The sequence below is a fragment of the Trichomycterus rosablanca genome, chromosome 26, assembly GCF_030014385.1.
Source record: "Trichomycterus rosablanca isolate fTriRos1 chromosome 26, fTriRos1.hap1, whole genome shotgun sequence".
NCBI classification, from domain to species: Eukaryota; Metazoa; Chordata; class Actinopteri; order Siluriformes; family Trichomycteridae; genus Trichomycterus; species Trichomycterus rosablanca.
Window position 1 is genome coordinate 13,030,497 of NC_086013.1, and position 27,050 is coordinate 13,057,546.

General features: G+C 38.3%; 1 protein-coding gene across 11 annotated transcripts in view; it reads left to right on the forward strand.

Annotated features, from left to right (window-relative positions):
* phldb1a (pleckstrin homology-like domain, family B, member 1a) overlaps positions 1–26,588 on the forward strand; it is a 61,582-nt gene extending 34,994 nt beyond the window's left edge. For 5 of the 11 annotated variants that reach the window (XM_062988404.1, XM_062988403.1, XM_062988402.1 and 2 more), the window contains 19 exons: positions 2,911–3,150; positions 4,090–4,227; positions 5,743–5,880; positions 7,313–7,441; positions 9,163–9,318; positions 9,909–10,019; positions 10,109–10,198; positions 10,599–10,718; positions 12,432–12,557; positions 13,205–13,351; positions 13,973–14,110; positions 14,333–14,407; positions 15,794–15,857; positions 15,964–16,246; positions 17,944–18,034; positions 18,343–18,489; positions 19,994–20,213; positions 21,312–21,397; positions 25,235–26,587. In XM_062988404.1, the coding sequence (XP_062844474.1) occupies positions 2,911–3,150; positions 4,090–4,227; positions 5,743–5,880; positions 7,313–7,441; positions 9,163–9,318; positions 9,909–10,019; positions 10,109–10,198; positions 10,599–10,718; positions 12,432–12,557; positions 13,205–13,351; positions 13,973–14,110; positions 14,333–14,407; positions 15,794–15,857; positions 15,964–16,246; positions 17,944–18,034; positions 18,343–18,489; positions 19,994–20,213; positions 21,312–21,397; positions 25,235–25,375 (2,640 nt within the window). In that variant the 3' untranslated portion in view covers positions 25,376–26,587. Of the gene's footprint in view, positions 1–2,910; positions 3,151–4,089; positions 4,228–5,742; positions 5,881–7,312; positions 7,442–9,162; positions 9,319–9,908; positions 10,020–10,108; positions 10,199–10,598; positions 10,719–12,431; positions 12,558–13,204; positions 13,352–13,972; positions 14,111–14,332; positions 14,408–15,793; positions 15,858–15,963; positions 16,247–17,943; positions 18,035–18,342; positions 18,490–19,993; positions 20,214–21,311; positions 21,398–25,234 lie in introns of all 11 variants that reach the window. The other 6 variants (XM_062988410.1, XM_062988406.1, XM_062988407.1 and 3 more) reach the window with 6 other exon arrangements.
* Positions 26,589–27,050: the final 462 nt, after the last annotated feature.

Sequence of the window (27,050 nt, forward strand, 5' to 3'; positions counted from 1 at the left end):
TATAAAGTAAAGTAATGCAGTGGTGATCAGTGTGTTAAGGGGGTGGTAATGGCGCTGATTTTGGTTTTTCTATCATTTTGATATTTCTTGATCTCTTTAGTAATATACAGTATTAATATAATCCATTCGTAAAATATTTTACCTAAGATGATTATGATAATAATAATAAAAGAACCCTTTAAACAAGCAAAATTTAAACAGCCTAAAAATATAGAATAACGTATTATTAATTATTATTACTTGCTAATGGAAACACTTTGGTTCACTGTGCAGTTAAAGAGAATAAAGCTTGTAGGTGCTGTTGAACCAAACAGCACTTATGTATTGAAGGCTAAATGTACAAGGCAACTAAATATCAGTGGCGAGATACAGTATAAGCATGGTGAAAAAAACAATGTGGTCAAACTACATGTTGAACTACACATTGCAATAGTTTAAATAATTACTGCTGAAATCAGAGAATAACCATATAATCGTGGTGTATGTAAACACGCTCACTGATACTAAACAGTTGCTATTATACGTAAACGAAGAACATTTTGAGTCATTGTTTGATTGTATTTGTTCAGTCTTACCCTTGAGATGCCTGAGGCTGAGTGTGCTAACAGAGAGCACTCGTAATAAAGTAAGCTGTGCTCTCAGTTCATGTGCAGCCCCTTTTTGTGTTTGTTTGGGCAGAAGCATCTTCACCAGACGTTCCAGCTGAGCTGACACTCTCTTTGTTAAGGAGAACGTTGTTGCTTAGCTACACTGCAGTCTGCATTTTACAAGCACTGCTTTTCTGTTTTGACTATCCAAACAGGAAAGACCTCTTCAGATGCAGATTTAGGAGACCAAGTTCTATTTACGAGCTGATTTTACAAGACCCCAAGTTATTTACTAAGCAGTGCTCTTGAACTGATTTCAAAAAGCAATATCACATTTGTATCTTTAGACTTGAAGAGTTGATTTAAATAGTTTGGCAATGTCTCATGGTTTAACCATATGAAATAAAAATGGAAATATTTAAGCCAGAATGCCTTTTTCATATCTGTAAAATCTGTGATGTTTTGCTGTACTTTAAAAAGAAATTAAACACTTAATTTCTGAAAGTGTCTTAAAGCACACTTATATTGGACATTTTGTGCACAGATTTTTCACTTTTGCTTGATCTATCCTCATCTGCATATGTATGAGGACGAGAAGTGCATTATGCATGTTGGCAAGAACATAAACCATAAACTCTGCCTGTAGGCTCTGGTGCCAGTTTTATACATAAAATGAAAGGTTTTCTGTGCATAAGCAGATTTTTCTATCCAAACTGACATGATGTGCAAGCAAATAATGATTAATGGCACAACAGTAGGTCTAACAGTGGCAATTTGGTGGCGGTGGGGCTTAAACCAATGACCATCTGATCACTGGCCCAGAACCTTAACCACTAAGCTACTACTATCCTACATACACAAAAGACTTACCCTTAGTCCTCAGAGAAAATTTTTAAAAATAACTTTAACTAGGGAATTCCTACAAATTTGTTGTGCATATCCCACTATGTTTACTAACCACCACAACCTCAATTCCAAGTGAATTTCATTTTTTCTATTACAAAATTGTGGTATTCACACATACAATACGAATTTAAATGCACTTTTATTCCATCTATAGTTCTTTGGCACAACGTTTTATTACACCACAAAACAGCTGATGATCAGTTCTTGGTTTATTAGCCATTTGATTTATTCTACCATGCACAGTGACTGCTGCTGGACAATCAAGACTGATGTTTAGGTTTCCACTGTAAATATCTGCCATTTCTCTAGCTAAGCATTCGAACAGTAGACAAAATCCAAGTATCCAAGTGGTCCTTTAAACCATAGGAGCCTTAAGGGCTATACAGCAATATCACAGTTACTATTTTTAAATTTGTCTCTTAAAAAATGTTCCATCCACCGGGACTCACACTCACAGTCGGATGTACCGACTTCACACTTATAAACACATACACACTCCAAAATTTGGCAGTTTGTTAATTACACAAGTGTAAATGAAAGCTTAGTCCACTTATTAAAATTTGATGAAGTGAAACTCTGTCCTGTGAAACTTGTTCTCTACGTTGCTCTTGTATGAGCTTGCTGTTCTGTCGTGTTATTTTAGTAACACTGTGGCAGAGCTGGTATCAGCTAGTGTGGCGGCTTTGGGTATTGTCAGCTGCCTGTGTAAAGTATAATAAGTTTCAGTTCATAGAGCATTTCAGATCACAGACTGAGGGCTTAGACAAAGGGTCCAGATGAACAATAGAGAGATTTGGAGTGAAGACATTGAGAGAAGTAGAGATCAAACAGACACAAGGGCACACACACACACACACACACTTAAACACACAAGTGGTGACATATGTAGAGACTGGCAGCAGCAGCTGACTACTGTAGCAGGGGTGAGGGGTCACATAAGTCTACAAGTTGGGGGGTCACTGAGAGTTACTAAAGTGGGAGGAGCAGCTCTTAAGTCTGTGTGTGAGCATGGTTTCATGCATTTGCCAAAAGAAGCTCAAACAAGGTGGTCAGAGGTGAACTCTTTGCCTAACGTAATTTGTAATGTCCCGGTTCGCTGTTTGTACGTAAGTGATATACTGTATAATATCATGGATATCAAATATCAATATTTCATGCCTATGACTGTAGTGTGCATGTTAAGCTGTCAGCTGTGACATGGCAAGTTCTTGTGCTATCAGTTTCTAGTCTGCTGAAAACTGATCAAGCTTCACAGCAGCATGTGTGAAGACATAACTGGATCATTTCAGATGTATGTGTGTGTGTCTGTGTGTGAGTTTTCATGCCGATAAGTCTGCTCCTGTCTTAAGTGTTTAAATGTGTGTTTATACAAGAGAATGGTCGATACTACTTTTGTAACACTCTGGTTTGTTTGCAGGAGCGACAGAGGCTGGAGACCATCCTGAGTCTGTGTGCTGAGTATAACAAAGGCGATTTACCAGCCGGCATGGAAATGCCTAGGACGGGACAGTTCCCCGGAACAGAGGTGGGGTCTTTCCAACGACCTGGCCCTGACCTGATGGGTGTGTCCCCACGAACTAACAGTCAACGATTAGGAGAAGCCGATGATGAGAATCTGCAAGAGGAGTGTAGCAGTACTGAGAGTCAGCACCAGGAAGTGAGACAATATGATATTGGTTGTAACATTACTATTATGATTTTTTTGAAAAATGTTTTTTGGTAATGTTTTTCTTTTTAATACTTAATTTTACTAATGGTTTCAAAACAATTGTGACACTGCTGTTTAGCTAGACGTGGTGAGATCCAAGTGGTTTTCTGGGTGCCTTATTCCAAATATGGGAATGATGGTATTTATATTATAGGTGCAGTTCCTACCTTGAAGAATTTTTCAAGGAGAACTATCAGGGGATTTTGTTCTTTATAAACAAACACTCATCCTTTAGCACAAAATATGGATGTTAGAGAGTTCAAAATAGTAATGGGATAAAGGGCAAACCTGTTAAATCCTTCTTTATATATATATATATACATAGTTTCTTCTTTGCGGGCTTGCCAATCTTTTTTTTGTCTTTTATTTGTTATTTGTTTGTTTTTTGTTATTTTGGCCACCTTCCTTATTTTCTCATTGCCCTTTTTGTTTGTAGCTTTTAGCCCTGGTATTGCTCTACGTTGGTTAAGCATCCTGCATATTGTTTTTCCAGGTGTGGGGGTACACATGGCATCTCAGTGATGTTACAAAAACGTTTAATAATGTTCTGGAATTTCTTGGTGTTCCACTTCTGTTCTGGATACTGATTTGCCCAGTTTCAGTATTAATTCCTTACTATGCAAATCTAAAAAAAAATACTGTTATCCGTGTATCTCCCACTGCCGTTGTATCCCCCACTGTTAACATACACATTCACACAAGGACACTCTAAGTACTTTCCCATAAATCTAATCCCTAAAATGCACTGTAAGCATTTTCAGAACCGAGTCTCTTTCTACAATTTATGTAACATAATGCCACAAGAATTCACACATTACACATTATGTACACAAACCCTTTTCTGTGCTTGTTTCACTCATGCTCTCCATCTGTCTGGCTTTCCCTCAGCATGAGGACACAGCAGGTCTGGGACAACAGGAGTTAGGTTATCTGGTGGAGGAGCGCATCAGGATTCTTGCTCGAGTGGATGAGCTGAAAGCCCAAGTCACTGAGCTGGAGCAACAGCTTCAGGACTCCAGACAGGAGGTACGACTATAATTACACAACCGTCTATAGCTATTAATTCAAATGAGTATACTCCTAAAAGTTGGATCTAGTTGCATTATTCTTTTACAACACCAAAAGACAAGTTTAGTTTGAACCAGCGAGTTTAGTTTAATTACTGCAGACTTACCATACAAACATCATCCGCACTTCTGAATATTCATTTATTTGGCAGGACATTAGAGGGTTAGAACCTTGGCAAAAGCCCAGCAGTAGGTGCTGGTTCTGGAACCCTTCTACACTGATGCACTGCAGAAGAGCGTTAGATTGATTTAAATGCTGCTGATCTTAAATGTGCAGCCGTAGAAGTTGCTCCCTAATTTTTTAGTTAAAAGTGACCTTATGTACCCAGACTAGTAATGCTCGAGTTTCCAGGTAACCATGTTTTAATGCTTTTTACCATTTGAACGGCGATCAAATTGGTTGTTCATTTTCCACAAGAACCTGCTCAGAAGAAGAGTAATATAAGCTGTTGATTATGGTTGGAGATTGCAGAAGATGGATGCATTTTAAGGTCTGCAAGTCTCTAAATAAAAAATTAGATGGCATTTCCACATTCCGCATTATCAGACTATTTGTAAGAAAGGCTTTTCTTTTATCTACCCACTTATGTACATGGTTATGAAATTCATACAGTGCCAGGAGATTCTGCCTCCAGTTGGATCTGCAAGCAAAATGAGGATTAAAACTGTCATAAACTCTATTGAGAATCTGTGGTATGAGCCAGGATAAACTGAAGAGATTCTGTAGTGAGAAGTGCTTTTAAATTCCTGGTCTGGACTTAAATAAGGAATGACTCAGTGCTAATGTGTTGGCTTGTGATGACTGCACAAAGTACCAAATGCAAAGGTGGTTTTGTTCATTTTTGCCTTAGGTTTTTATTTTCTTAGAATGTATTTACATCAATTAGGGGCTGGAATTTTTTTACCACAGGCAGTTTTGCATTATTGTTTTCACGCATCTTTAACAAAAGTTCCATTAATCTAGAGCTAATCATATAAATTTCATTTCATTTTCATGTTTTACTTTCATCTTTATCCTGGTCGTGGTCATGGTGGTTCTGGTTTACCCAGATGCACTGTGCACAAAACACCAACACACCACTGACAGGATGCCAGTCCATTGCGTGGCCTCGGCCATCCCCTCTCAGACATTGTGAATTATGTCTGCTGGGTATTCAAACCCTGGATCCCAGCGGTAGTGGGCTGGCATAATTTACAGCTGCGCCACCTGAATGCACTAACTGTATAAATAAGTAGTCATATTAATTATTCATACACAGTGAATGTAAAGTAGATCTCAAGATGATTAAAGTGTAAACTGATTGTGGATGTGTATTAAATGTTTAGAGAGTATTCAGAAACAGAGCACGTCATTTAATGTGTGATTTATTGTAACATCATTGGAGAAAGCTGACCCATCTGTGCAGCCAACCATCGCAAAGTGATGACGGTGTAGTGACAACATGACATTATTGTATTCCGCTTTTTTCCGTAGGCTGAGATGGAGCGGGCATTGCTGCAGGGCGAAAGGAAGGCTGAATTAGATCAAGTGGAAGCAGAGTTAGGACTTATCAATCAGCTTGAGCTCAGACTAAGTGAAGTGGAGAGAAATGTTCAGAGAGAGAAAGAGAAGGTAAAGCTGTCATATACATCTAAAGGGAAATGCTGGTTTGAGATAACGAAGGCATTCCTTCCTGCCTTTAAGCATTTTGCTTTGTTCTCAGAAGGGAAGAGCAGTTTTGCCTGCAAATGTTTCCTGTTTTCTGCATTTTCCTCTTCAAATCTGTTTGTCAGGGCTTGCTTACTAACCTCTTTCTAACCTTAACAACCTAACTCCTTGTGCATGCTGCAAGTGGGATTGCCTTAAGTTGTGATTGGTCTGGTGCTGGGTGATATGTGGGTTGTTTTTGGTGAGATGTTTGTAAGGCAATACTGGTTAGAAAATGCTTGTCCACTGTTAATACCAATGTACACAATTCCTGATAGTAAACAGAAGTGATTATGTGGTAACATGTATGACCTGTGCTTTATTAGGTTAGGTAGCCACATATAGTAGAGAGATGTAGGAAGTAGAGCAAGAGTCCTGGGGACCTAGATTTGAACTTGACTCCAGGCAATGTCTTTGAAGTGTCACAGGGGAAAATCACCATGGGAGTCATTAAAGCTTACATCTACAGTGGAGACTGGCTACTTCTCAAACTGGCTGTGCACAAGTAAACCTTATTATTCCATATGCATTTTTGTATTGAGCCTATTTTTTAAACATCCCACTGTTAATGCTAGGAGCATAACAGTGCTCTAGTGCTCTGGGAGCCTAGTGGTCAAGGTATTGGACTAGTAATCCAAAGGTCACTGGTTCAAGCCCCACCACTGCCAGGATGCCACTGTTGAGCAAAGCCCTTAACCCTCAATTGCTTAGACAATATACTCTAAGTACTGTAAGCTGCTTCAGAAAGAAGTGTCTGGTAAATGCTGAAAATATAATGTACTGTAATATAACAGCCAACAATGTCCTGTCTTCAGTAAGTGTCCAATGATAAAAGACTAAACGAAGATTGTAACATTAAGCCAGTAAGATTAAACTGTATTAAGAAATCCCACCAACACTACTGCACATGATGCACTCTGTTATACTAGAACAACACAGACTAGAATGTCATTATCATGTTAGTGTTAGTGCAGTGCCGAGAATGGTCCACCACCCAAACAACATCTGGTCAATAGGGGGCCAAAGGGGGGTCAGTTTTGAGTAATAAATGGGGTACCAAGAAATGGTATGCAGTTAGTAATTGTATACAGACAGTTCATCTGTACAGTAGGTTTACCCTATAAAATATTCAGTAATGTCCATACCAGATAGGTGTACTTAACAAAGTGCTCAGTGAGTGTAGTTTTGCACTCCTGAACTAGTAAAATTGTCTAACTAGGGTCTAGTGCTCTAATCAGCATAAGAGCATAAGCAGTAGTACAGCAGTGTTTTTCGGGGTTATTTCCTCCTTCTGTACCTGGCTTGCTGTGTGTGTGCTTGAGTGTATACGTGTGTCTGTAAATTTGTTGTTTCATAGGGAAAAGCTAATATCTCAGCCGAGCGTGATGTCCTGACCAGGCTGAGAGGCGGATACAGTGAGCTGAAGAGCCAGCTACACAAATGCCCTGAGTCTCTGAGGGAGCACATACAGGAACAGCTTGCCAGGGTCAGTCTCAGCTTTTACGGAGCATAGACCACCAACACACAGACAAGGACACAACATAAAAGGAACAGAAGAACCAAGAGAATAGTAAACAAACTCAAGTGGCTTTAAAAAAGTACAAAACCTTAGAGGACAAATGTAGAGCGGCTTGTTTACAGTGATTGCTTATGACAAACAGTCACACAAAATTTTATATTTATTACCTACATGGCCAAAAGTATGTGGTCACCCATATCTGCTTATTGAAAACTCCCATTTGCTGTTACAAAAACCAGCACTTTTATAAAGGCTTATTACAATATTTTACAACATGACTGTGAGAATTTAGCTCCATTTAGAAACAACAGCATAAGACAAAAATAAAATATCTTTTATATATTTTTCATTTCTTTAAAATGACGCACTGGATAACAACTTTGCAAACATATGTATTTCTCTAAACCAGATTTATTTTGTGATTTTGTGATTGTACAATTTAATGCTCGTTTTCGAGCAACCACTTCATCCTAGTTAGGACTGCGGCGGGTCCGGTTTTACTAGAAAAAAACTTGGCGCAAGGCAGGAATACTATGGATAGGGCGCCAATTCATCAGAGGACTTCAGCCAATCCCCCAATAGACGTATCCAATCATATCTGTGTAGACGCCTGGCCAGCTGATAGGTGTAATAAACAGTTGCACGGCTGGTCTGTTACAAATAGTGATGAGCTTACTGTAGGTGAATAGAAGAAAGTGCCTGGTTTATGTATAGAGGCTGTATATTGATGTGATCAGTAATTCACTGTTATAAATTATTACAGGAGGCAAACACTCATCATTTGAATATTGAAAGATTTAAATAAATAAATACACATTTATATATTTGACTTTATCTACTTATTAAAAATGTATGTTGTTTAAAAATCAGAACCCACTGTTTAAATGTGGTGTCCACATATTATGGCCATGTAATAAATCATTAATATTTGTAGACATCTGATATGCATATTTTATAACTCCAGTTCTAAAGCATAAGAAAAAATAACAGTATTATGAGTTTGAACGCCTTTCTCAGTGATAAAAGTAACAAACTCTCAACAGAAAACAAACTTTTAAACATTAAATGCACAGTTACATTTTTTAATTGCTGATTGTGCCATACTGGGAAAAATTGTGCAAAAGTTATCCCACTTTTAGTATTTCGTTTAATTTGTTAATGTAGTAACATCACCAGACATGGAATTTGACTAGGGGTGTCCAAACTCTTGAGAAGGACTGTATATCTTTGTACTACTAGTACTGTTTAAAAGTAGCTGTTGGCCGTTAATAACATCACATTTTCCCTAAATGTTTTCTTTCATCACTTAAAATCACTATGTGGTATTGGAAAGTTTTGAAAACTGTCTTTTATCTATTCTTGTGAATTCTCATTTGTGTCATATTTTAAAGCCCTTGCATGTTGTTCTCCTACAACAGTGTGTTTGATTCTTTAGCAGATATGCTAGCAAATTCATGCTTGCTTGCTTTTTAACGAAATGCTCCACTAACCCACTTATACGGCACAGGATTCTGAGAATCCTAACATCTATTTTGTTCTTTATTCCCAACACAGCTATCAGAAATGCAGTTACACTGAATATCCAGCAAGTCACTGAGACATTTTTGTTCACCTCCCTGTTTTTTTCTTGTCCACCTGTTGGTCTGTCTGCGGCCACGTCTCCTCACGGTCTATCCATCTGTCTGCAGAAGGCGGAGGCTCTCGAGTCGAGCTCTAAGCGCTTTGAGGACCTGGAGTTTCGCCAGCTGGAGCGCGAGAGCAGTCTGGAGGAGGAGAAAGAGACGCTGAGCCGGCAGCTGCTACAGGAGAAGGCAGAGTATCAGCGCAGCGTGGCAAGGCGGAAGGTACGACGATAATAAAACTGTTGCTGGAATGTATAGTACTGGGTAAAGGGGCCAGTAAAAGACAATTTGTGACTCGTGTCTGAAAGCATAGAAAGTGTCTAAGTAGTCGTTTTGTGATACAGTGGTTGACTGCATTTATTTCCCCTTATTTCACTTTTATTTTTAAATAAAACCTTTAATTGGGTTCTGTACATCTTAATCAAGTGTGACTTATAGCAAATATGTGAGCTGTTGAATTCTTGATTCTGATTGGTTGAAAGGTTGTATATTAATGTTGTATAACATCAAGTATGTAGTGCAAATAACAAGTATACAGTTTCCGTAGGGGGGGGGGGGGGAGTATTAGTTATGAATTGCTGCTTATTACATATACTTACTGTTGGATTTACAGAAGTTTAGCCTGTCAGGTAAAGTTTTGCAACTTGCATACATTAGATAGATAATAATACCTTAACCAGGCCACTTTGGAGTGGTTTGGGTTTTAAAACTGCTCATCTATTAAGTGTAATATGTTTGTGTCTATGTTGTTGTCTATCACCCAGGCTGTGATATGTCCACTCCAGCTGCATAATGACTTCTTATTTATCTAGGAAAAAATGGCTGCACTTGAGATTCATGCCAACCAGCTAGGTGTGCAAGCTGCTCAGGACTGTGAGAGGATGGCAAAAGACAGAACTATGGCCCTGCAAATGCTGCAAAAGGTTAGTCCAAACTATACTAATTAATTCATAATTAACACCTGAGTCTTTTCTTCACAACCTGTTAGTGAAATGTTTTATCACCTGTGCAGGAAAAGGAGAGGCTGACTGCACTGGAAAAGAGATACCAAAGCCTGACAGGAGGAAAGAGCTTTCCTAACATATCCACCACCATGAAAGAGGTAAGAACACAGCCTGCACCAGCAGAATTTAAATCCTATCACAGGCAAAGACTCTTTACTGCAACATTGTCTGATAATATCAGACTGCTGACACTATTTACCGGTATTGATCTGTCAGGCTCTGCGGACTAGTGAGGAAGACGTGTTCCTCCTCTGCATCATCTATATTTATGAGTTGCAGTTTGTTTGGTAGCGCAGTGCTTGCAAAGCCTTTCTGTGATTTACTTTATATTACTTAGCAGTAGTGTAAAAACTACTAGGCAATCATTTCCATGACATTGCCCCGAGTTCATCTTTTAAATATGTAAGAGTACTGAAAAAGGTAAATGCTAATTATAGCAGCTTCCAGACATTCAATGTTTTTTTTTTTCTTCATAAATGACTCTGGCCTTTGAAACAGGAAGTGCTACATATCAACGAACCTGACCTTTTAAGCGAAGTCCCCCCTCAACAGCCTCCGGTCCCTGTTCCCAGTACCCAAAGCTCAGCCTCGCACTCCTGTCCAATCAGGCCTCAGGAGGTAAACAAGAGGCATGCTGTTGCATGTCTGGAGTCACAATCAATTCTTGGGATATTGACATAGCACTTAATATGGATGGGAGATTAATGCAGAAGCAATTATGCTAACCCTGTTGTTATGCAATACCTCTAATGGAAGATTCGAATGTAACTCCAAAATCATTAACTGCATGGTACTTTACTGGCATTTCTCTCCTTATGTTCTACTCATGAATATTTGTCTATTAGACAGAAAGCTGGTGTGTATTTCACTTTCATTAACAAAACATGATGTTCAAAGTCATCCTAAGCTCTATAAATATTTTAAATCAAGCTCAGCATGCACAATGGACACATTTTGAAAATAGTTATAGCATTTTGTCTGAGAATAAGAAAGCTGGCTTCTCAAACGGTCTAACAGGCCACAGCTTGTAAAGAGGCGGCGGCTGGTCTAACGGGTCTCAAAGGAAACCAGTTTTAGCCTTACCCTCACTGACTGGTGGCTGCTGTGTATAAAAGGAGACTCAATTAGTGGGTGACATCTGGTGTCTGAATTTGTAGGGGGGAAAAGGTGAAAAATAACACAGAATAATTTTGAGTTAGTACAGAGTATGTGATAGGTAAAGGTTATTGTTGTATTAGAAATGAAAACCAATTACGTTTCGATATACAGATGTAGGCCAAACAAATAAAGTAATCAAGTACAACAAATATAGAATCAATTACAACAAATACACAAATTTGAGGCTAATGAGTCCCATGAGATGTGAGCTAGCATATTTATAGTCAGTTAGCCAATCAGGCTGTTCATTACTATCAAATAAATAACTGAGAATGTATGTCATGGCAGACCTGGGATTTAAATAGTTTCTTTTAATTTAACTTAAAAATGATAGCCCACAAAAGTCCACTTGTTGGTTAATATATGTTGGTTTTTAAAAATATAACAAAAATAAGCCAACAATATACATATAGTAAATTATGTATAAGGGGAATGAATAAACAGTTTTTTGGCTTTGTTTTTAATTACTTTTTAAACAACCATGTTAAGTAATTATTTCATTAAAAACATGATTTTCAAAACCAGTTTTGGGTGACTTTACAGTATAGGTGCATGCTGCTCTTTATTCTCTTGGCCTGTTTGACTGTCTGTGTCTATGTGTATTCATGCAATGAAAATGAAGCTGATTTACTGTTGAATAGGTGTGATGGTTGATTCATTGAACATTCATCTTGTTTCTGCATGACCCTTAATTTTGCTAGTGGGCTGCTGATTATAACATAATTGCATTCAGAAAAGACTGCAGTTTTTACAGAGGAATGTTGAAAGTTAAAAGGTTAACACTAAATATAGTCAGCTCCAGAGTTATAGGCAGCCCTGGTAAAGATCATTAAACAGGTCAAAAAATGTTTGTTTATTTACAATACAGCTATCAGATATGCAATTAGAAGTACATTAAAAAAAACATTCTCCCCCTCAGACCTCAGACATATCCAATTATGCCTGAATGTAGATGCTGTATTGCTCTTTTTTTACCCATCTTTAGAAAGGCTGTCAATAATTCTGGAGCACATTTATATATATTTATGATGAGCATGTTCATGATCCACTGTGAGTGAATGTGTGTAAGCATGCCCTGGTGCGTTGTTGCTCTGGGCTGGTCTGTTGCTGTACAGTATATACAGGTTAAGATGTCAGACGGTGGCGTGTTTGTGTATGTGTGTGTGTGTTTAGGAGTACCTCAAACTTTCAGATGTAGTTAAGATGTATGGCAGTGGTTGTGTTTCAACCCAAGCTACCTCCCCTGCTTCTACCAATCCATGCCATTCTCTTGCTGTAACACCAGATACCCCTTGTGAGGTACAAATATGCTTCATACGCTCATTTAATGTCAGTTGATATTCATATTTCCTTCCTCTCTGTGATAACATCTGTCAAAATGTCCTATTTTTATTTTCTTGATTTTAATTCTTTTTAAGTTTTCCCATTTTAACATTCCACTTTTTTCTTACTTCATTTATTTATTAGGGCTGTCATGTTACCATTTCACTATTAAACTGTTGAGAGGATTTTTAGGGATGGATGTATCATAACTTGTAAGCATCTACATACAGACATGATTGGCCATGTGTGTGTGTGTTTCTTTGCAATTGCCGAAGCCCTGCGATGGATTGTCCAGGGTATTCCTAGTGTGAAATAAAGTGTTGGCAAAAGACTTCTGTTATCACCATTTTTACTAGTTAAATCTCTTTTGAAAAATGTTGTAGGGCATGCATTCAGAGCATCACACCATAAAATTAGGATGTTGCTGTACCTCTCAGTTACCACAACTAAATTCAGATCCCTGACAGCCCTAATTTTAGTCCTTTTAATAGAATCTAGATCATCTGGCAAGCTCATTTTTAATTTTTAAACATAGCACCCTACTATATCTTTTCTGCTTTTAAATTCATTCACCATCATTCTCTTTCTTGTGTGTGTCTGTCAAATGATTTTCCTGGGTAAAGGAATATGTGACAGTTAGTCAGTTGAACCAGATCTTCGGGATGCCCAAGGTTGATCCTTCTACAATGACACCTATCCAATCATTCCAAGCTTTAGGAGCTGACCCTGCTCTTTCTAGCAACATGTCACAGTGTGACCCTGCCCAGGAGGTGTGTGTTTACTTCTCATGCTGTTTCTATCAGTTCCTTGCTGTGTTACTACAAATCATGTATCATGTAAAAGATGTAGATGCCACTGGCAATATATGTCCAGCCGTGCAGTGTCCAGCCCTGCGAAACACTTATTATGTAAAAGCAGCTTAATCAGACCTGGTACATTACTCAATTTTTCTCCATGTTTTCCTTTGTTTATTGTGATTTGTAATGCAGATAATTAGCCTGAATTTTTCATTTGTTCAAACCAGAGCTAAATCATTACCAAATATTTCTTTTTTGTTTTGTTTACCTGTTGTTTTAATTTGTCTACAGTATATGCTTGTGTACAGTTTTTTATGTGAATCTTGGTGCTACTTTTTTAGCAGAGGAGTTTTGCATGGGGTGCAGAACCAAAGACGATTGGTCTGCAGTTACATTACATTCTGTTTTAATCGTTTACTGTGTAACTATTGTTTCTGGTGGTTTCAGCACTGAAAATACGTCAAATTAGAAAAAAAAACAAATTGGTTGGATACTTGTTTTCTCTCACTTCAGCTGCATGTATTCAATCATTCTTTCTCTTTCATCTTTCTTGCATCTTTTGCTTCTGCCTGCTTCATTTGCCTTGCTCCTAAGGCTGAGAGGTGCAGGCCTTTACCACCCAGGCTGGATTTAGAGCGCTGGTACCAGGACATCATGGCAGCAGGGGAGCCTAGCCATGCTTGTCCTCCCCCTCTCCCAGCTAAGTCTTTCTCCACCCGTAAGCCTACCCAGGTAATTCCACTGTCTTAGATTTCCTCCCTGTGTCTTTGTTTTTCTAGTTTCTGTGCTCACTTGCTTCTGTCACATACTGTCGTTGCACCAGAGATGTCCACTAACTATCTGTGCTGGTCAGAGTGCTGTTTTGTGTTGGGTTTAAACACTAATCTACCTGTATTTGTGTCGTAGTGGTACACGAGTGTGAGTGTGACATATTTCATTTGTCCGTGTTTCTAGATGTACAAGTGTAAGCAGGATAGTATGTCCTCACAGCCCAACACTCCAAAGTCAGGCAGAAACACTCCAACAAAGGTAAATACACTTTGCGTACAGGACTACATTGCAGTTTGCAAGCAATGATATATTTAATAGACTGTCTGCAGATCTCATCTGTAAGGCTCATACTAATGTGTTAACAAATAAATAGATTTAAAAAAAAGTTTATTTAAACAATAACAACTGAAGAAATGCTGAGAACAAACTTAAACCAATGACAATAAAAACTGATTGTCATGAATTTCACTCACAAGGAAGATCAAACAAGTCTGTTTTCGTATATGCTCACATGGTGTGCATCATTACCATCACCACAGATGAGGTTCTGAGGTTCACATACTGCTGGGAGCCTCACAAACATCACAAACTTTAAGCAAATTTCTAAAATGTATTTACTTTTCTATCAACTACAGTTATGCTGAAATTCTAAAGAGAATATGAGTGTGCTATGGGGACAGTGTTACAGTTACCAACTAGAAGATTGTGGGTTGAATCCAGGCTCTGCCATGCAGCCCCTGTTGGGCCCTTGAGCAAGGGTACTGTGCACATGTACAGTATATGTATATATGACAAATAAAGGCGTTCCATCTGCCATGGATTATGACTGTAAACATGCCAATTTCATGTATTTGTTGGCATATTGTACTATGTACTAAGTGCCATTCCAAGTCTATTCCAAGACAATATTAAAACTTTGATAGTGTGCACCTACAGTGAGCAGGTTGCGAAAGAGAGAAAAAACAACAACAGAGAGATCCAGCAAAACATGTTTTGTAATAGCCTGTGTAGAAAATCTTCTGTAAAAAAAATCAGGGCTTCTCTGTAGTTAATTGGTTTATGTTCATAAAAAGTCTGAGCCTTTATGCTCTAACAAAATTATTGTGTAAGTCAAACAATGAATGTATATTGCAAATATAGATAATATATAACTAAAATGAGTGGAACCTACTGAGCTGTGCGTTACGTCTGTCTCCTGATTTCCCTATATCCTCTCCTCCCCCTCTTCCTCATTCTCTTTCATTACACGCTGTAGCAAAAAACATTGCAATAGGCTAAAAAGGGCAATTTTTCTTAAAAACGAGGTTTAATGACAGTCAACATTTCAATGAGCATATGTAACCTTAATATTTGAAGTATAAAGATAACATTTTTATTACCAGAAAGCCAGTTGTTTCCTCTTTATGGCAATATGCAGTATAAAAACTAATATGGGTTCAAGTCACTGATGGGACAGGTCACACATGATACAATTAATGAAATATTTTAAATGACATTTAATTAAAACTGACATTCTAGGCTAGATGCACTAATCTTCTCAGGGCAGCTAGCGGCGCTCAGTCAATAAGGCAGAGTACTTTCCAATAGATGTCAATAATTCCTTGTGAATAGTGTCTTTTTAAATTACATGTGTTTATTTATCAGAGTCTGCCAGACTTTTCGACCTCGTACCCTGAGTCTGACAAGAAACTTGCACTTGACGGCAAAGGTAAAATATTTTTTTAAATATAAACTTTCTCTGCATCATATGTCCTGCTCATTCCTGCTGGTTACTGTGTAACAGTTGACTTTATAATGCTTTCTTTTTTGCCAAGGGTTTCAAACATGTGGTGATTCCAGAATTCGCACCCCTGATCCAAAACAGAGGTTTGAACTGGAACCACAGTGCCACTGGGGGGCACCTCAGGGCTCTTGTTTTTATTCCCAACTAAACGGCCCCTACCCTGCCGCAGCAGCCCCTATAGTGCACCATTCCATCCTTCACCACCAGACACCTCCTGCAGGTGGCCCAGCGTACGACACACTGAGTCTGGAGAGCTCGGACAGCATGGAGACCAGCGTATCCACCGGCAACAACTCCGCCTGTTCACCTGACGGGTAAGAAACAGCAAACATTTTTTTTGTTATTTTATTTTTATGTTTTACCATTTTATCCTGGTCAGGTTCAACATTACACAAAAATTACTTTTGAATGATTTGCAAACATCAACTGCTTTTAGACACAACATTGGTCCTTACTTTTTTTTATCCATTTCACGTGTATTTATCTCTACTGGAAATTAAACCCAACAAAGCTTTTAAGTTTTTCTTAGGTTCTGGGCAGTTTATTGATCGACATGAGCCCCAAATAATTGGCCTTTTTACTCACACCCTTAAGAGATGGTATCCATGTCTCTATGGGAATTCTTGTCTGCCTCTGTTCCCCTGACAACAGGTCATCCTGCCTGCCCAATTTTACCCCTGCGCTACTCTCTCTCTTGTTAAAAGTTACCTGTCCAGTTGCCATGACAACCACTAGCCATTCAGAAGACAAGAAAATGTTCACCTGTTCAAAGTTGGGTCATGTCCCATGGAAGTTGAAGAGAAGAGTCCCAGATTATGTATTCTACTTTTTATTGGAGAGTAGAGTGGAGATATGTGGAGTATTTTGTCAGCTGGGAGAGGGTATTCTCACCACTTTGGCCTGTTATTCAATTGAGTCGGAGCTTGAAAAGAATTGTAATTGTTTGATGTTTTCATCCTTTTTGATGTTTCTGTATGTCGTAACTACAGCTCCTGGGTCTGTACATTACAGTCTGACTTACCTTTTTCTTTTTAAGCTAGACTAATCGAGGGCATGTACCTGGTGTGCCATCATGTGAGCTTTAATGTGTGTTTGTGTCTGTGTTGTTGGGTCATTGACAAATAACAGCTTTAGAAAGTAAAAATGGTCATTAAGGAAAAATCTTCAGATATAATTTGTATATATTTATTTTGTATTTGTATTCGCAATTCCTTTAATGTGTTTATATTTCAGTCATAGCGTTTGTTTACATTTTAAAAACTGGATCTTTGAATATGAGCTTTTAAAGCACAGTAGTCAGTTATGAAATTTTTTAATGGATTTTGCAGTTTCATGTCTTAACATAAAGTCATGTCAAACAGTTTTGTTCTGAATTGTATTATTTAAATTGCTCGTCTATTTAGATGAAATTGGACACAGTGTTGATATATAGCATCTGCTGTAGTTTCGATAATATATTTATTTGTTTCGGACTGAGGCCCCATGTTTAATAAGCATCTGGGGTGTGTTACTGCATTGCACCCAGTAATTCCAGAGAACAGGACACACCATGACCCAGACCAGAATAAAACATTAAACTTGAAATTAATATTTTTCTCTTTCTTTAGTCTGTTTTAGTTTTTTTTATTTTACATTTCTATATGTTTTAAGTTTTATGTGTGTTTTTACTAAAGTTTTATTTTCTTTCGGTCATTTTAAATTAGGGCTCTTTTAAGTCTAATTACTGGTGTGGGAATAACGTTTAGTCCCAGTGCTCCCAAAATGAAATGTAAACCATTTATCTGTCTAATTATGAATAATGTAAAAGTATTTACACATTTAAATGTTTTAATTGGAAAAATATTAGAAATGATTAGAAATCTAGCTCTTATTTTATTTAAATTGGCTAAAGAGGAATAATTGGACTTATTTAGTTGTAGCTTATTATGGAAGTCTAGTTAGTTATTTTATTCTATGTAAATGTTTTTTTAGTAGAGCTTGTTAACGGTAATAAATCTGGATTGTGTTTCAGTGGCAGCGGCTTGGCTGGGATGAGGCTGGAAGAAATGGAGAAGATGTTGAAGGAGGCTCAGCAGGAAAAAGCGCGACTGGTAGAGAGTCGCGTGAGTCCCATTAAACTTTAATTGTCTGTGAAATATAATCTCTTGTATGAATTTTAATATGGAGCTTTGACTCCCTTTGCCCCTGCTACTGTGAAAATTGTTTCTCACCTACAAAGAGAGAGTGACATGAAAGGCAGGCTTTTAACAAGTTTTTCTGGAGTAATACACATATTGACATTCTCATGTGAAATGATTTTTTTAATTTATCCCCAGTTACTTCTCACTGTGGGCTTTCGCAAATTATTTTTTTCCTTCTGTCTGTTTCATCTTTTTACTATTAGTTCAATGGTCCTCTGTTTTTGTCTCAGGAGAGGGAGACTCAGGCACGAAGGCAGCTGCTGGAAGAAGAGAGAAAAAGGCGAGAGGAGGTGGAGAGGAGGCTGCAGGAAGAGACGGCGCACAGACAGAGACTAGTGGAGGAGGAGGTCAAGATGAGAGAAAAACAAAGCTCCCAGGTCTGTGCAGATCTGTGAATGGAGTAGACTTGAGAGAATACCAGCTGCTTTAAGATCAATGGCACACTTAAAGTGCAGCTTGCTCGTTAATTCTTTCAGAATTAACATGTCAGAAGATTTTTTTTTTAGCATTTAGCGCTTAAAACAGCATACTCTTACACTGATCAGAGAGGGCCAGAGGTGCTCGTGTAATCAGTAAACTGTCAATTTACATGTTTAAACAGACATGGGATGCAACAGAAAATATAGTATAGAGCCTGACCCATTAAATAATTAAAGTAGCAGTTAAAAACCTTACGTAAGTTAACGTTTTATTTAATTAATCTTAGCAAGATAAACTTTTTTACTTTTTAAGTGCTCCTGGTGCTTGGGTGGTGCACAGGTCTAATGCACTCTTATAGTGCATGGTATAGTTTACCACCTAATCTTTAATCTCAGTGCTCAGCATGATTAACTACGTCCGAAAAGAATGTGAATGGCCGGAGCCCTGCATTGGATGGGTGCCCTGTCCAGGGCATTCCTGCCTTGCGCCCAGTGTTTCCAAACCCACTGCGACCCTGACCAGGATAAAGTGGTTGATAAAAATGAAAAGTGAACTGAAAAAAAATACCTTTAAAAATAAAAACTGGCCATAATTTCATAGGACAGAATTTATTGGTGGTAGCTCAGTGGTTAAAGTACTGGACTAGTAATCAGAAGGTCCCTGGTTCAAGCCCTACTACTGCTAAATGTCATAGATGTAAGTGTATATAACAATTGAAATTAAAAACCCTCCACTTTACTAAGCTCTTAAGCTGAGAACTAACATGTACTTACTAGCACTCTTATTCATTTCTTATTTTCCAAAAAAAAAAACTTTGTTCTAACAAGGTTTTAGCAGATTTGTGTTCTTGGACTGTTGTCTACTTAAACTAGAGTAGGGAAGTGTTTACTGTGGAAGCTCTCCTGTAAGTCGCTCTGGATAAAAGCTTCTGCTAAATGCCTAAAATGTAAATGTCAATAAAATTTTAGAAATAACATAAGAAAAGTGAATTAGAAAAGCAGTGACCGCTGACAATACTGACATTACTCACAATAAAAAAAAAAAACATGACTGCAATGTTAAATTGCCCAACACTACTGTTTATACATACAATGTTTACAGGTCATTATTTTAAGTGCTGGGTGGCAACCGGGGGGTCCGCTGAGAGAAAACTTAGAAACTGAAACACAGAGTGCAGCAGGTACATAAGAACACAGACAGATGGTGAAGAGAAAAGCAGGTGGCTAAGACAAGAAATTACAAGGACAAGGCAATATAGTCATTGTATTTGTGCACATATGTTCATGTTTAAGACCTGTTTTCAGCCGCATTTAAAAAAACATGATTTATTAAGTGTATTTTAAAATGCTTTTTGATTAACATGATTGTATTTTTATTTGTATGATTAATCAAATGTTTATGCATAATACATTGTGAATATATACATTTAAAATTAACAAATGAATGTTAACTGTGCTGTAGGCTCGTCCAATGACTCGCTACCTACCGATTAGGAAGGAGGAGTTTGACCTGCGCTCTCATGTGGAGTCAGCAGGACACTGCGTGGACACCTGTCCCTTTGTTATCATCTCAGAGAAAATGTGCAAAGGACACTTGGTGAAAATGGGTGGCAAAATCAAGTCATGGAAGAAGCGCTGGTTCGTCTTTGACAGATTAAAGAGGACCTTCTCCTATTACGTTGGTAGGTATTGAGAGTAAGTTTTCTTGCATGCCCGAGCCGAGTCCCATCTGCTTCAAAGCGGCCGGCTTACAGCTGTGAAGCACATTCTCATGTTAATGGACATTCTTCTTAACATTGGTATTTCCTTCTCAATTTCAGCAGGTCTGTTTTACACACACGTGTAGCTTATGTGTGTAGCCTTTTCACCCTCTTACTCCCCATGTAAGTCGTAGCGATGATGATGATGATGAAATAAAGTGCAATACTTTCTGCAGCCCGGAGTTTGTGAGGAACGGGAGGGGGGAAAATTTACCCCCGACTTGTTCGTGACTAACAACTCAAATTCTTTAAAAACAGCCAAAACCATTTAGCCTACTACTAAGCGCAATAAAAATATAGTAACACTAATGTGTTTTTAGAATATTTTTGCACATTTAATGCTTCCATGAAGGTGAACCCTTACAGCACACGGCAGTGCTTTAGAAGTAGTGGTAAAGCTTGGCATTTATGAGTGTTCTTTAATAAAGTAGATGTTGTTTTTCTAAAAAAAATCTAGCTTTTATTGGGTGGCACCATTTAAAAGCTGCTGAGGTGGTTTTAGGCGACTCACTTTATGTGCTCCAGTTTTTTGTGACTACAATGTACATGTTGGGTTTAGTCTCTGGGGCAGTGCTGAGCCTGACAGATTTATGTCAGCGATAAATAAACCCGTTTCAGCCCAAGTGCAAATGCAAAACAGTGCATGTAATTAGAATTGTTTTTCTGCGGCATTTAAATCATCCTAACTGTCAGTGTGCCTGTTTAAAATCAATTTCATTGCCATTTCTAAATATGAAACAGAAGGAGCATTTTTATAATGAAGTAATTAAATGGCTGTAATCAGTTAACATGCTGCAGGAACAAAGTGCTCAGCGCAGCCCTCTAATATGCTAACTCGGTGTACATGCAGAACTACTCAGGTACAGCAGTGTTTTTGAAAATTTTTAATACTTTTAAAATCCAACCAGAAAATATGAAGCAACAAATTGACTGCAGTCAGTAAAGTTGGTGTATTTTGTAATGTCCTCTGTGTGCTCTGAATTGAAAAGTTTACACTTCAGATGTTGTTTCTGCTTTCAGACAAACATGAGACCAAGCTGAAGGGGGTCATTTATTTCCAGGCTATTGAGGAAGTCTATTACGACCACCTACGTAGTGCCACTAAGGTAAATAGATTCAGTAAGATCATATTTTGTTGCTGGATTTACATTTTGAGTCAGCAGTGATAATGTTACATAGTAATTTAGCACAATCCAGTCCCTTTGGTGAGCCTACAATGAAAAAAACTCAGTGGTTATGGTACTGGACTAGTGATTAGAAGCGTTCTGGCTTATTCACCACCATGGCCATGTTGCCATTAATTAGTTCTTAAGCAAGGCCTCTCAATTGCTTTAATTGTGTTGTTCACAGTTGTAAGTTAACTTTGGATACAAGCATTTGCTAACGCCTTAATTTCATTGTCAATGATTAATATTCATATAGGTTTAAATAAAGGTGTCCTAAAGGTGTTTTTCCTCATTTTCATCAATCATTTTATCCTTGTCTGAGTTATGTTAGGCTTAGTTCCACTGGAAATCTCTGGGTGAAAAGCAGGAATACTCTGGACAGGGCACCAGTCCATTGCAGGGCTTTGACCATCCCTAATCATAGCCAATCATATCTGTGTAGATGTCAATAGCACTGCTGAGATTCAAACCCTGATACCAGCAGTGCTGGGCTAGCATAATAGTCCGCTTTGCCACCTGAGCCCCTATTGCTAAAGGTGATTTAGCTAATAACATGTTTTGTAATTGTTCTAGTTTTGTTTTTAGTTATATTAGTACTACATTTTACATTTTCAGCATTTAGCAGACGCTTTTATCCAAAGCGACTTACACAGTGAGCGGAACACAATGAGCAATTGAGGGTTAAGGGCCTTGCTCAGGGACCCAACAGTGGCAACTTGGTGGTGGCGGGGCTTGAACCGGCAACCTTCTGTTTACTAATCCAGTACCTTCACCACTAAGCTATCACTAGTACTAGATTAAAAGTGGTAAAGCTGTTTGTGTGTATGATCTTTAAAAAGGAATTAATGAATGCACATGCTGCACATGTACATTATCACTGAAATTAGTAACCTGGGGACAGTAAAACAAACACATTTGTTTTTCTCCAGAATTGTTGGTATAGTATGCTTCTGAAATGTTTTAGAAAGATACTCTGTTTACCCAGCTGGTAACAACACACATGGATAATATAACTTATGTGTTTAATCCACCTACTTACTTGATTGACACAATAAGGGCAACTGCTGAGAGTCTCCTCCAAAATGTCTCTTACTCCTCATTGATGCGCATGGGGAAGAAAGCCTAGCCCATCTGGTTAGTTCCCTCAAAAGAGCTACTGTAGCACAAATAAAAAAATGCTGGAAAAGGTCGATGTCAGCTGTGATAGAAAGCCAGAACACAGTGCATCACAGCTTGCTGTGTGTAGGGCTGGTTACTTTGCCTATGCTGACCCCTGTCCATCACAACAGTGCCTACAATGAGTACTTGAGTAGCAGAAAACAAAACTAAACCTTTGAGCAAGTAAATAAGGTGGCCTCGTCTGATGAAACATGTTTTCTTTTACAAGTGGATGGCCAGGTGCGTGTACATCACTTGTTTGGGAAAGAGAATACACCAGAATACACTTCTTTATGGAAGTGTGCTTTCAGGAATGGTTTGATGAGCTTGACAAACAATTGTAAGATGTTGACTTGGCCTCCAAATTCCCAGGATCTTAATCCAATCAAGCAACTGTGGTATGTGCTAGACAAAAAGTCTGATCTATAAAGTCCAACCTCAGAGCTATATGAGCTAAATAATCTGCTCCTAACAGAGCTAAATATACGTATATTAATATGAATGAGGTAATATACCATAGGGTGCACCTGGTCCTGTAAAATTGCCTCATTTGTTTGGTGATATAGAGCTGTGCAAAGAGACATTATAGGTCTTTATGCTTTTAGCCAGGTAACTACCCATACCATTATGGATCAAATCTATGAATTGTCTTCTTTCAAATGTAAAGCATGTGGCTTTTATGTGGCGTTTCTGTTATTTAGTCAACCCCATGTACAGTGTATCACAAAAGTGAGTACACCCCTCACATTTCTGCAGATATTTAAGTATATCTTTTCATGGGACAACACTGACAAAATGACACTTTGACACAATGAAAAGTAGTCTGTGTGCAGCTTATATAACAGTGCAAATTTATTCTTCCCTCAAAATAACTCAATATACAGCCATTAATGTCTAAACCACCGGCAACAAAAGTGAGTACACCCCTAAGAGACTACACCCCTAAATGTCCAAATTGAGCTCTGCTTGTCATTTTCCCTCCAAAATGTCATGTGATTTGTTAGTGTTACTAGGTCTCAGGTGTGCATAGGGAGCAGGTGTGTTCAATTTAGTAGTACAGCTCTCACACTCTCTCATACTGGTTACTGAAAGCTCCAACATGGCACCTCATGGCAAAGAACTCTCTGAGGATCTTAAAAGACGAATTGTTGCGCTACATGAAGATGGCCAAGGCTACAAGAAGATTGCCAACACCCTGAAACTGAGCTGAAGCACAGTGGCCAAGATCATCCAGCGTTTTAAAAGAGCAGGGTCCACTTAGAACAGACCTCGCATTGGTCGTCCAAAGAAGCTGAGTGCACGTGCTCAGCATCACATCCAACTGCTGTCTTTGAAAGATAGGCGCAGGAGTGCTGTCAGCATTGCTGCAGAGATTGAAAAGGTGGGGGGTCAGCCTGTCAGTGCTCAGACCATACGCCGCACACTACATCAAATTGGTCTGCATGGCTGTCACCCCAGAAGGAAGCCTCTTCTGAAGTCTCTACACAAGAAAGCCCGCAAACAGTTTGCTGAAGACATGTCAACAAAGGACATGGATTACTGGAACCATGTCCTATGGTCTGATGAGACCAAGATTAATTTGTTTGGTTCAGATGGTCTCAAGCATGTGTGGCGGCAATCAGGTGAGGAGTTCAAAGATAAGTGTGTCATGCCTACAGTCAAGCATGGTGGTGGGAATGCCATGGTCTGGGGCTGCATGAGTGCAGCAGGTGTTGGGGAGTTACATTTCATTGAGGGACACATGAACTCCAATATGTACTGTGAAATACTGAAGCAGAGCATGATCCCCTCCCTCCGGAAACTGGGTCGCAGGGCAGTGTTCCAGCATGATAATGACCCCAAACACACCTCTAAGACGACCACTGCTTTATTGAAGAGGCTGAGGGTAAAGGTGATGGACTGGCCAAGCATGTCTCCAGACCTAAACCCAATAGAATATCTTTGGGGCATCCTCAAGCGGAAGGTGGAGGAGCGCAAAGTCTCGAATATCCGCCAGCTCCGTGATGTCGTCATGGAGGAGTGGAAAAGCATTCCAGTGGCAACCTGTGAAGCTCTGGTAAACTCCATGCCCAGGAGAGTTAAGGCAGTTCTGGGAAATAATGGTGGCCACACAAAATATTGACACTTCAGGAACTTTCACTAAGGGGTGTACTCACTTTTGTTGCCGGTGGTTTAGACATTAATGGCTGTATATTGAGTTATTTTGAGGGAAGAATAAATTTACACTGTTATATAAGCTGCACACAGACTACTTTTCATTGTGTCAAAGTGTCATTTTGTCAGTGTTATCCCATGAAAAGATATACTTAAATATCTGCAGAAATGTGAGGGGTGTACTCACTTTTGTGATACACTGTATATACTGTATGAACACATAAGTTCGAGAATCCTGTGATACAGGTATCTTAAACTAATTTATCTGCTGCTATTTAACAGTAGTCCGGTAGTCCAGTAAAATAGTTTAATATCTTAAAGTAACAAAATTGCAAATTGCATTTTTCCCTGAACATTTGTTTAGGGCGATGAACTCTTAATCATTACTCTATCTGTGTGACTGTTTCTGATGTGTCTGAACTACAATAACCTTGTCCTACACTGTTCTTTGTTTTGTCCCAAAAGAGTCCGAATCCATCCCTCACTTTCTGTGTGAAGACCCATGATCGGCTGTATTTCATGGTGGCACCTTCTCCAGAGGCCATGCGGATATGGATGGATGTGATAGTCACAGGAGCTGAAGGCTACACACAGTTTATGACCTGAGGGAAACATGACTGAACACTCAGCTGCAAGAGTGTGAGTGGGCAAGACACGTCAGACAGGAAGTCCGATCTGTAGGAGAATTCATTCTTTCCGCTGATATCTGAACTCGAGCCGCACTGCAGCCGCCCACGCTGATTGATTTGTGTGTCATCTGGATTGGATGGAGTTGAATGAATGCATATTGACCGGAGGAGGACAGGGTGCTGCAGGTAGGAAGATAACAGGGTGCTGCTTATAAAAAGCCGTGCAGGAGACTGTGATAAAACATTTTGTTACTCGGTCACTCGTTTAAAAACTAGGAATTTCATAATCCGTTTGGGTCTATATGTGCCAACATTTCCATGCCATCACTTCGCCTTGCATTCACTGGTTTAATAAAATGGATCACAAGTCAAATCTTAGATTTTAGACTTTTCTATGTTTAATGTTTAAAATCACTGATGCTTTTTTATTTGAACATTTATACTTTACGTACTTTATGTATACTTCATTGCTGTTAACAGTATTCTGTTGTGTATCTTTGTAACTCAAAGTATCATAAAAACTTATATTCCTTATAAATGAGTCAGTAACACATGTTTATGTCTATTTTTCCCAAAACAACATAATAAATACATGATGTATAATAATGTACTACAATGCCTCCTTTATGTAAACTTATTTTAATCCAAATAAATGAATGCTTAAGACCATGAGCTTGCTGGACATCCAGTTCAGAAACTATGAACTTTAATATATAATTCAATGTTTTACACACTTTTACAATGATATATTTTTAGTCCAGTATTTTCCTTCATTTGATTTCATTTCATTTACCTCAACTTCTATATCCAGGTCAGGGTGGTGGCAGGTCCATTTTTACGGGAAACACTGAGGAATACCCTGGACAGGTCGCCAATCCATCACATTCTGCTTAGATTCAAACCCAGACCTCAGGGGTGGTGGACTGCATAATAGATTGCTGCACCACCTAGCACCTATGCAGTATTTTATATATAACTTATATTTAGTCCAATATTATATATTCTGATGAAAAACATTATTCAGAGTACACTAAAAAATTTTAAATACTTTTTAATACTTAATGGATTAAAATATAATAATAAAAAAAACAACCACAAAAAATTTTAATGTTTAATGTTTTATTATTTTTAACACATGCAAACTTTCAGTTTTACATACTTGAATAATTAAAATAAATATATTGTTATAATCTAAGTTGATGTATTATCAGTGTGTATATTAAAGCATTTTTCTGTTACCATCAAGCTGAGGATTTGATACATTGGTGTGGTAAATAAAATGAGAATTTGTTAGAGGTATTAAGTATTTTGTACCTGGTTTCAGGGACACATTTCGTGGACTTCATGTAACATATTCGAATTTATTACACTTAGCCCTATGCCTGGTTTTGTGTGTTATTTCTCCCACCTCTCACAATCAGCTGTAAATCTGCTGAGCTGGGAGCGGTTGCCAGGTCACAGTTCATCATGCAGTGCATGGTTACTTTTTAATTCGGTCTTTGTTGATTTTACTTAGATTGTGATTTTTGTTCGATTTCTGTACATTTGGATCATCATTTAAACTTTATATTAAACTATTTACATTTTATAAGAAAAAAGTATGTGATCTGCTGGACAGTTTTGGGCCAGTTTTGTCACTCAACCTTAATAAT